General features: G+C 42.8%; 1 protein-coding gene across 1 annotated transcript; it reads right to left on the reverse strand.

Moving 5' to 3' along the window:
* Window positions 1-3341: 3341 nt before the first annotated feature.
* On the reverse strand, window positions 3342-6474 carry LOC142835574 (granzyme C-like). The gene is made up of 5 exons (XM_075949137.1): window positions 6351-6474; window positions 5144-5294; window positions 4556-4691; window positions 4133-4393; window positions 3342-3514 (listed from the first exon to the last, which is right to left on the reverse strand). The coding sequence occupies exons 1-5, from the start codon at window positions 6403-6405 to the stop codon at window positions 3371-3373; spliced, it is 747 nt and encodes a 248-aa protein (XP_075805252.1). The 5' UTR covers window positions 6406-6474; the 3' UTR covers window positions 3342-3370.
* Window positions 6475-11410: the final 4936 nt, after the last annotated feature.

Below are 11410 nucleotides of genomic sequence, written 5' to 3' on the forward strand. Positions count from 1 at the left end.
GGGGAGCTCGTCTTTGGAGAAGACTATTTCTCCCTCTCTCAGCACTTTATAGTTTGCTGCTCTTCATCTTGGGATGGGGCCCTTGATTTTCCCCAAATACTTTGGAAGGTCAACTGGTGCTGTATTATTCAGGACTTATTTGAGCAGTCATATTGCTGATATTTCACAGGTGTAGTTCCCTCATCATATCTAGAGGATATTCATGTCAAGGATTTTTAACTATTGATTGTGTGTATGTGTCTGTGTTCGGGTTTGGGCATGTACTTGTTAGTACACACGCCCTTGGAGGCCAGAGGAGCTGAGGTTACAAGTGTTATGAGAAATTTAGCATGGGTGTTCAGAACTGAACTTGGGCCCTCTGCAAGAGCAGTCTCTACCATTAATATGTCTGAGCCATCTCTCCAGGACTGCATGCTCAGTTCCTGAGACCTGTGACTCACAAGTGTAGGTGCTATGAAAAGCTGATGGCGTGAATCCAGTGTGACGGTGAAGGGTGAGCTCTCACCTGAGAAGGTCCTGTAAGAGGCCCATGAATGTAGATAAGGGACATGATCAAAAATATTCTTAGGTTGAATGACGGACTGCAGTTCTAGGCATTTCCAATTGAAAATCAGAAGGTAACATTGGCAGATAACATATGCTGATGAAAAACGGACTTGTGAAAACTCAAGAACAATGGCAATGGGTTTTTGATCCTACTGCATGTACTGGCTTTGTGGGAGCCTAGGCAATTTGGATGCTCACCTTACTAGACCTGGATGGAGGTGGGTGGTCCTTGGACCTCCCACAGAGCAGGGACCCTGATTGATCTTTGGGCTAACGAAGGAGGGGGACTTGATCGGGAGAGGGGGAGGGAAATGGGAGGCAGTGGCAGGGAAGAGACAGAAATCTTTAATAAATAAATAAATAACCGACTTCTGATTATACAAAAAAAAATGACATTATTTCTGGAAATCTTGATATCTGTTTTCAAATTCTCTCTCAAATCTAATAGCAAGGCTATATCACTGTATACAAAATCATATTCAGCTTGTTTGAAAAGCATGCAATTATTGACCTTAATTTGAGCTTACAGTAAATCCACTAATGCCTGGAGCATGTACCTTGCTAAACATGGTATTGAGATTTTAGTTTTCTGTTAAAGATGAAATGAACAGTCAAATCCACTAAAATTCAATCTGTAATTGAATATTCATCCCAAGTTCTGGCATAAATATTGCTTACAACATTGGAAGTAACTTAACAATGTTTTGGTAATGTCCTTAGCTTGGTCTTCTTACCTCTGAAATGCAAATGATTTCACCATAGTTCACATGAACACTTTTCAGGAATTCCTTGCATTGGAGATAATTTAATCCCTTGATCCTTATGAAATTCAGAAGTGACAATAATCTATATGATGCTACCCATATTTTAATTATTTTGCATTAAAAGCCCTCTTAAAACTTATTTTTCATTATTTGACAGTTTCATATATGTATTCAATATATTTTGGTCATTTTTTCATAAAATCATGCTCTCTCATTGCCCACCATTCCCAGTGAGACCTTCTTCTCTGTGCATAAATGTTCTTGATGAACTCTGCAAGGACACATCATGAAACATGAGGTTAGTGTGCACTGTATTCTCATAATTTTACAAGTTCCTCTATTTTAATTTTAATTTACATTTTTATTTTATTCTATTTATGTATTCAATTATTTATTTTTGAGACAAGGATTCTCTGTGTGTCACTGACTGTTATGACACTTGCCTTGTATACTAGGTTGAGCTTTACCTCAGAGAGCCAACTGCCTCTGCTCCCCAGTGCTGGGATCAAAGGTTTTCTCCACCACTGCCAGGCTGGGTCTGTCTCCTTGAACTCTGGGCATCGGCAGCAGCTGTACTAGTTCGATTGGTTAAGGACAAAGAAAGCCACTTCCGATATCTTTTTCCACTGCCCATACAAATAGATTTATTTAGTGTCTCCAATGGCACTAAACAAGCCATTTCTTCAGTGAAGTTACCTCCAGCATCACTATCTGTAATCAACATGGTAGGTTGGGCTCTATTTAGCATCAGCATGGCCACCAATCCCCAAAGAGTAAGATTTACAATTACTGGTTCTCGTCTTCAAACGTCTTTGGATAGAATTGTTTTAAATTTCCTCAATTCGCTTGGTCATAATCTGGTGAGACCAAATGGGTTTAAAAATAAATATTCCTCCCATCTTAGAACCTGTCAGTTTGAATCACTACAGACACACCTCTCAGCAGACCTACTATCAACAAATGGTTATCATGGTTTGTTTTGTTTTGTGCTTTTAAAGAAAACCAAATAACCTTATGTCTCTCTTATTACCAAAAAACCTATCTCACTGCCTGTGCTGGGCACAATTTGCCATCTCAACACAAATTAGAAACACCTGGGAAGAGTAGCCCTCAACTGAGGACTGTGTTCATTACATTGACTGTGGGCATAGTTTCTTGATTGCTAATGGATAGAGTTGGTCCCAGCCAACTGTAGTTAGTCTCATCCATGGACAGGAGGTCCTAAGCATGTGGGAAGTGGGGTACCTGGGTATGGAGAGAGACCCTGAGAGCCCTGTCCTCCATGGACCCTCTGTGATGCCACTTCTGCCTTGGACCCTTGTGAGCCACCTCCCTGCCCACCTGGCACCACAGGTCTGAGGCCCTAATGAGTGGAATCGCATGTGGACTTGGGTGTCCTAGGTAGGGGGTAAAAAGTGGGGACTTGTAAACATTAGCATGGACTGTAATAGAAGTTGATAGAGTCAGAGCATAAAACAGAAGGGGGTGGAGCTAAGAGGCCCTAGGAAGCTTGCCCCTGTTTTCAGAGGAGGATAATGAAACTTGTTCTAGATGAAAAAGAAGGGATACCGAAATTGCTGTCACCTTGGTGACAAGAAGTGGTGAAGCAGTGGGACAGAGATATTCTGCCCAGGAAGATCCATCTACAGTGACGTCAGGCTCTGTCTCCCCAATCTCCTGACCAATGATGCTTTCCCTCTCCTTTTGTCCATATGACCAAGAGAAAGACAAAAGTTCACCCTGAACCCCAAGATGGGAGACAGCACAGCTTGGCTTTGGGCTTGTCCATAGGCTGGTACTGCACAGTGGGACAATTACAAACGAGCTGGGCAAAAGCCTTGCAGGAGCTTTAGACAAGATGTGAGTATAGACATGGGGTGAGCAGAGAGCAGAAGTGAGACACTGGCCTTCCTAGCACAGAGTTGGTCACTGTGATAAAAACCAGTCTTTTGATTCTGCAAAGAGACCTTTATTGAGATGCTGGCTTCTGTCCTAGGACAATCCTGGACTCAGCTGTAGGGAAGATGGTGAGTCAGGGAGGGGTCTGATTTGCTCTGTAGTTAGCTGCGACTCATCGTTTCCTTTATCCAGGATAGGAAACTTGACACTCTGGTGAAGACTCTTGGAGCTGAACCATCAATGTGTCCAAAGGAGACAATGCCCACAGCTGCTTTTTTACACACAAGAGGTCCTCCAGAATCTCCCTGTGGATGGAGAAAGGTCACAGAGGACTGAGCTGTTGTTCACCCTAGTCCCAACCACTCTCTCATGTCAAGGCTCCTCTCCGAGGAATATAACTTGTGTGCTCTGCTTGTAGGAGATCGGAAGGCAGGCCTGGGTCCCCTGGGCTTCCCAGTCTGATTGTGGACAGGGTTACTGCTTCACTTCCACCAGAACCAAGCCTCTGCCCTTTCACCAGGTCTGTGATCCACTCCCTATGAAGGGGTGTGGGACCCTCAGCTCCAGGCTATTGTTTAAGAACATGGGGACAGGTGAGACTAATGTGAGCATGGAGGACCAGAACATTGACAAATGTGGGTGCCTACTCTGAGGAGACCCCGGCTTGTGGTAAGGACACACACAGGCAGCACTGCTTTCTAAAGGTTGGGCCTGGGAGTCCAAAGGGCTGTGCAAATCCTGCTTTTTCCCAGCTGTCTTCTTCACCAAGGCTCCTTGTCAGCTCTGAGGGCCTAAGTTAGTTGCTGGTTACTGCTGTTCCCATGGAGAAAGATCAAAACAAAGAATCCCTTGAAACTTGCTCTCTAGGTTTCAGATTGCTTTTCCCTCCCACAGAACACAAAGAGGATGAAAATCAAACTTACATAAAAGGAAGCTCTCTTGATCTTTGGGTCCCCCACACACATCTCAATGGCTTTGTTGTAACCATCTGGATACCGGGACTCACACTCCTGATCCTCCTGGACTGTCAGCTCAACTTCTTGCAATGTATCTGGGAGTTTACCCTCCGGGGCCAATTGTCCCCAACCAGCCACATAGCACATGTCCCCTGGCTTCACATGGACCTTGCTACTAGGTAAGTTGAGAGGCCTCACAGCTTTAGCCTTCTTAGCCTTCCTCTCCAGCTGAAAGAGAAGAGGCAGGAGACAGCAGCTCAGTCATGGGCCTACTGCCCTGAACACTTTGTAAATCATGATGGAAGAGAGGAAAGAAACGGGGTGAGAGGAGAAAGGGGGGGCAATCTCTGCAGCAAGCGGAGCTCAGAGAGCTGTGCAGACAAGTCTTACCTTTAAGAGCATGATGTCACTGGAGCCATCCTTACAACTGAAATATGGATGTGGAATGGCTTTAGCCACAGGGATGATCTGCTGGGTCTTCTCCTGGATGGTGATGTTGTGGGCTCCTAGAGTGACTCTCATTGAGCTGCAGAGAGCAGAGTGCAGATGGGAGATGTGGAGTGAGAGAGGACACAGTGCAGGAGCTGTAAGAGGCTGTGTGGGCAGGGTGGGGCTCTAGCTGAGGGGACTGAGGAGACAGAATGGCATCAGGGTGTGAACCACTGCTCTTCCGTTACAAGAACACTAGACTCCTGGGAACTTGCTCTTGTTTTCAGGCAGTACTCCAACGTTTGCATTGACTCTTAATGTTTAATTTCAACCTTGGTCACTGCCGTAGTCTGACCAGTGTAGTTGCTCTCAACTCAACTGTGCTCCTGCCTCTGGGCTCTCACCCTTTGACCTCAAAGTTTCCCTGATGACAGACTTCCATTGTCACAGCCCTGACCTCTAGTGAGCTCTCAGAGGAGCAACCACAAGTAGAAGATAGAAACTCCTGTTGGGGTCTCAGAAATCATGGGCCTAGCTCCTTCTCCTCACCTTCCCCTGCAGTGAGCAGCTGTCAGCACGAAGTTGTCTTTTACCAGGAAGCCTCCACAGCAACTCTTATTCCCATCAATATTCACAAATTCAACAAATGCCATGTAGGGGCGGGAGTGGGGCTTGACCTCATGGCCCCCGATGATCTCCTCTGAAAGAAAAGGCGAGAATATGGGGTTTCTGCAAGCAGCAGATTAGTTAAGAGGGAAGATCTAGGGAGAGGTGATGGGGTGAGTTCTACAGTTCCCCAAGACTGTTGTAGACAGAATTCCTTGCACATAGAATGATCTTTGTTGAATCTGAAATCTCAGTGCCCTGTTCTGAGAAGGGGTGGGTAGAATTTGTTCTCCAGCCCCTGCTTTACAAAAACATGGAAGGACAAACTTCTTTCTTCATGATGCTAGAGACCTAGGGGATCTTGAGTGGCTCATGTTAGTCTTTCTTGGGTAATGGGTCTCCGGACGCCTCTCCTGTCTTGATTTCTGCTAATTTTGTCACCTTTTACCCCAAGGTCTTTAGAGAGGGATTTTCTAAAGTTCTCCTTTTCTGATGCTCATCATATCCTAGGTTCTCAGTAAATGAATTAGCTGCATGGAAGAATGATTTTTACTTAGCTGGAGGAATGGTGGATCAGAGCTCAAGGGAATCAGAGCCTAAGGGCTATTGTAGGATTCAGCTGGTGTAATGGCAGTAGCTGGGGACCTGCAGAAAGAAGTGGTGGGCCAAGCAAAACCAGACTGCGAAGGTAATGGAGTGTACAGCACAGGCATCTTGTCACTGTAGGCCTCTATATTTAATAGCCTGAGAGCAGAGATTAATAAATAATGCTAATATTTTTCAACTGGTGTCCTTAAGTCATTGCTAGCTGATCATTAAACCTGCCCTTGGTCTGGGTTCAGGTAAGGTCAATGATGTATTGTTTAGTAAGCTTACGTTCTGTGCTACTTCTCTCTTTGGGGATGATCCACTCCCCAGGTGACACGAAGAGCAGGGAGAAGCTAGTGCCCACCATGTCCTCTGAGGACACTGCTGTTCTTCAGACCTTGTTGAGGATCTAGCCAGTGACAGGCTTTCAGGTATGGGTTGGTCTGGGACCTGAGGTTCAGAAAGCTTCTGGTTCAGTGCAGGAAGTTCCTGATTAGAGCTGGGCAGAGAGTCCACAGGGGTATTATGGGATGGCACCTCTGGAACAGGGGTGTTCACTGACCTGCATCAGCTCCAAGTGGCAGAAGAAAGGTCAGGAGAATCAGGACTGCTGCCATCTTCTTAGGAGGCTGCTCGGGTTGAATAGGGCAGAGTGGACACAGCCCTTGAAGGATGAGGACGTGAGCGCTCAGTGACCTCACAGGCCTTTTAAACCTGTGCACCTCTGCTCTGATTGGCTTTATTAGCTCAGGACGTTGTCTGGTTTGGGTAAAAATGACACGGTCACCACACTGACATCCTCTGAGCTAATCCTGGATAAAGACCAGGAAAAGAGGGTGTTAATGTTGTGGTTAAGGAGGGCCTGAGACCCCAGGAAGTCCACTGTGCCTGCACTGAGAGAAAAGTTTGACTTTTCTTAACGCTTACAATTTTTTTTTCTTTCTTGCAATATCCTTTTTAATTTCTTTGGGTTTTTTTTTCTTTCTCTCTTTTCTTTTTTGAAAATGACACCCAATTTACCACAAAACAGTTATAGCACTAAAAATACATGGACAAAATTATACAGTATTTATTAGGAGCTGATACTGTGTCCTATTTGGCGAGGCAGAGTTTCAGTACATCTTCTCACTAAGCTCTGAGACTTCTCATCATACTGAGGAACATCTGTTGGAACAGTCTGATAAATTAATCTTCACTCACTCTGACTTTCCCAAACTGCTAAGGTGTCACAGAGAATTCTCTAAAGCAATTGATACCCTGTGGCCAATTATCGTGTCTTACTAACATACATACTTAATATAATAACAAATCACAATTGACAAGTATCGGTTACCTGTTCAATATGTATTGGCATTTCTCTCTGAAGACATAAGTAAGATTACATCAGCCCTAACTTCACTGCTGAGCACTGTAGTGGTATTTTCTACAACATTGCCTAAGATTTTCTTTAGATAAACAAGGCCCTGGTGAGATCTTAAATGATTATTTTAGTGAGCTAGATCCGGAAGTGAGACAGACAGGGACCCAGCCCATGAAAAGGTTAATATAGACAGGAGTGAGCTGAGGATCTGAGCTTAGAGAACAGATGGTTAGAGCTGTGTGAGATCAACTCTGGGAGGTGACACAGGCTAGCCTTGCCCTAAGAATAGAGAGGTGTGTGTGTGTGTGTGTGTGTGTGTGTGTGTGTGTGTGTGTGCACGCACATGCATGCTTGCCTGCACAGACAACCAGAACCACCACAGAACAACCCGGGTCCTGCTTTGCCACCACAGCATTATGGTTTTCAGAGATTTTGGAATTTCCTCCTTTCACACTTGGTGTACGTAGAGGCTTTCTTGTCTTTGTTGTGAACTGCAGTTCCGATATTAATTGGATCTAAATTACTCATCTGGTCCATGGGTTGGAACTTTGTGGCATTTCTGGGTCACAGTGAAGGGATAACTGTTTTGGGATACACATTACTATACAAGCTATAATGAAAATTGATAATTCCTCCCTGAAAAGGAACCATATACAAATGATACATTATCTGCACATACAGATAGGCAACAAAATCCTTACAGACTAAAAATTGTTAATTATATGCTACCCATTTAGAGGAGATCTTTTAAAACCATGGGCCAGGCTTCAATTTGGTGATATCTAATAAAGAATTTGGACATACATAAAAATAGGATTTGTTTTAGTATATTTTTATCTTAAAATTAAGGAGAGCAGTGGTGGCACATGCCTTGAACCCCAGCACTTGGGAGACAGAGGCAGACATATGTCTAGAGTTAAAGGTCACCCTGGTCTACAGAGTGAGTTCCAGGACAGCTAAGGGTACACAGAGAAATGCTGTCTCAGAAAAGAAAAATACAGAGCAAACAAACAAATATAGTGAATGAGGACAACACGAACATTGTGGGCTATTGGACAATGCTTTCAAGAAGCAAATGGACTTGTTGGACACAACTGCCTTTTATGGACAGAGCTTTGATCTCGGTGATTCCTAAGATGGGCTATGATAGTTTGGTTCTAATTAATGTGTTAATGTACTTAGCACTTGTAATTATTGGAAAAATTAAAATATAATCATACCATCAGCCATTATCCCTCTAACTCCTCCTAGGTTGCTCCATCTCATTCAGAATCAAGGCCTCTTAACTTATAGTTATCATTCTCTCGCTTTCTCTCTCTCTCTCTCTCTCTCTCTCTCTCTCTCTCTCTCTCTCTCTCTCAACATACGTGAAGATAAAATATATATATCCAGCTTACAGAGTCAATTTATTATTTCTTGAATACATATTTATTTTGAGTCTGACCACTTGGGATTGGATAACAATTAGAGGGGCTCATCTTTGGTGAAGACTATTTCTTCCTCTCTCAGGAGTTTATAATTGCCTGTTGCTCTTCATCTTGGGATGGGGCTCCCTACTATTTTCCCAACCACTTTGGAAGCTCAACTGGAGTTGTCATTGTTCAGGTCTTATTTGAGCAGTCACATTGCTGAGATTTCATAGGTGTAGTTCCCTCTCATATCTAGAAGATATTTGCATCAAGGATTTTATGTGTATGTCTGTGTTTGTCCATGTGCATGTGAGTACACACGCCCTTGGAGGCTGGAGGAGCTGAGGTTACAAGTGTTATGAGTCATTCAGCATGGGTGCTCAGAACTGAACTAAGGTCCTATGCAAGAGCAGTCTCTACCATTAAGGCATCTGAGCCATCTCTCCAGGCCTGCATGCTCAGTTCCTGGGACCTATGACTCACAAGTGTAGGTGCTATGAAATACTGATGGCGTGAATCCAGTGTGACTGTGAGGGTGAGCTCTTGTCTCTGAGAAGGTCCTGTAAGAGGCCCATAAATGTCGAGAAGAGACATGATCGAAAATATTTTTAGGTTGAATGAAGTATTGCAATTCTAGGCATTTCCGATTGAAAATCAGAAGGTAACATTGGCAGATAACATATATACTGATAAAAATGGGATTGTGATTATACCAAAATAGTGATATTATTTCACAAAATCTTGATATCTGTTTTCAAATTGTCTCTCAAACGTAATAGAAAGGCTATATCACTTTTCACAAAACCATATTCAGCTGGGTTGAAATGCATGCAATTATTAGCTTTAATTTCAGCATATCATAATTCAAACTTTACCTGTAGGACTTATGGTGTATGAAACATGGTATTGAGAATTTGGATTCCCCATTAAAGATAAAATGAGCAGTAAAATGAACTAAAAGTTCAATCTGTAATTGAGTTTCATTCCCAAATTCTGTCATGAATATTGTTTACAACATCAGAAGTAACTTAATAATGTTTTGGTAATGTCCTTAACTTGACCATCTTACCTCTGAAATGTAAATGATTTCACCTTAGTTAGCATGAACACTTTTCAGGAAATTCCAGCACTGGAGATGATTTAATCCCTTGTCCCTTATGAAATTCAGTATTGATGATGATCTATATGATGTTACCCATTTTTTAATGATTTTGCATTAAATGTCCTTTTAGAACTTACTTTTTCTTATTTTTTGACAATTTTATATATGTATTCAATGTATTTTGGGCATTTTTACCCAAGATCATCCCCTCTCATCTCCCACCATTCCCACTGAGACCTTCTCTGTGCCTAAATTTTCTTGATGACCTCTGCCAGGACACATCATTAAACATGAGGTTAGTGTGATGATTGCACTGTCTTCACTTAATTTTAGGAGTTCCTTTATTTTTATGTTGATTTACATTTTCATTTTATTTATTTGTTTGTTCATTCATTCATTAATTTTTGAGACAAGGTTTCTCTGTGTAGCCATGGCAGCTATGGAACTTGCTCTGTACACCATGCTGTGCTTGATCTCAGAGACCCAGCTGCCTCTGCTCCCCAGCTCTGGGATTAAAGGCTTTCTCCACCACTGTCAGACTGGGTCTGTCTCTTTAAACTACCATCTCTGGCAAAAAGCAGCAGCTGTACTATTTGGGTTGATCATGGATGAAGAAAACAATTGGTGTAGGAGGTCCTTCTTTCTATGTGTTGCTTGTATTGGTTAATGAATAAGGAAACTGCTTTGGCCTGATAGGCCAGAACTTAGGTAGGCAGAGAAGACAGAAACTGAATTCTGGGAGAAGAAAGAAGAGTCAGAGAGAAGCCATGGATCTTCTGCCTGAGACAGAGGCCAGTTAGAATCTCCACTAAGCCATTGCCACATGGCGATACACAGATTAAAGTAGATGGGTTAAACTAATGCGTAAGAGTTAGCCAGTAAGAACTTAAAACTAATGGCCAATCAGTGTTTTAATTAATACAGTTTCTGTGTGGGTATTTCAGGGCTAAGACAGCTGGGAGCCCAATGTGGGACACGAACCCACAACCCTGGAATTAAGAGTCCCATGCTCTACCAACTGAGCTCTAGCCAGGCAGCCGGAACGAACAAGCAGCCCCCTCCCTGCAACAAACTACTTCAATAAATTTTTGCACTGGCCCATGAAAATATATTTATTTAGTGTTTTTCAATGTCAATAAATAAACCATTTCTACAGTGACATTGGCCCCATCATCACTACCTATAATCAAAATGGCAGGTTGGGTTTTATTTAGCATCAGCACGGTCATCAATCCCTAAAGAATAAGACTTTAAATTAGTGGTTCTGTTCTTCAAACTTCTTTGGACAGATTTTTTTTTCAGTTTCCTCAATTCACTTAGTTATAATCTGGTGAGAACGAACGAGTTTAGAAATAAATATTCCTGACTACTTAGAGCTTGTCAGATCTGAAACACTATTTGAATACCTCTCAGCAGGCTCACTATTGACAAATGGTCGTCAGGGATTGTTTTGTTTTGTTCTTTTAAAAACAACCATATAGCCACATATCTAGCTTTTTACCACAGAGCCTATCTAATGGGCTGTGCTGGGTACTTTTTGTCAACTCAACACAAACTAGAAACAGCGGGGAAGAGAAGACCTCAGTTCAAGATTGTGCCCATTAGATTGACTATGGGTATGTTTGCGGGGGTACTTTCTTGTTTGCTAATGAATTGAGTTGAGCCTGGCCTACAGTGATTAGTGCCATTCATGGGCATGTGGTCCTGGGTTAGAAGAGAAAGCAAGCTGATCCAGTAGGCAGTTTTCCTCT

The sequence above is a fragment of the Microtus pennsylvanicus genome, chromosome 15 (genome assembly GCF_037038515.1).
Source record: "Microtus pennsylvanicus isolate mMicPen1 chromosome 15, mMicPen1.hap1, whole genome shotgun sequence".
Classification (NCBI taxonomy): domain Eukaryota; kingdom Metazoa; phylum Chordata; class Mammalia; order Rodentia; family Cricetidae; genus Microtus; species Microtus pennsylvanicus.

What these genes read in the sequence shown, in the direction of transcription:
- LOC142835574 (XM_075949137.1), bottom strand. Translation starts at nt 6,405, where the DNA reads ATGGCAGCAGTCCTGATTCTCCTGACCTTTCTTCTGCCACTTGGAGCT. An exon ending in GCTGCTCACTGCAGGGGAAG is followed by an intron (nt 4,692 to 5,143) that starts GTGAGGAGAAGG and finishes TGCTCTCTGCAG; the next exon opens with CTCAATGAGAGTCACTCTAG. An exon ending in GTGACATCATGCTCTTAAAG is followed by an intron (nt 4,394 to 4,555) that starts GTAAGACTTGTC and finishes CTTCTCTTTCAG; the next exon opens with CTGGAGAGGAAGGCTAAGAA.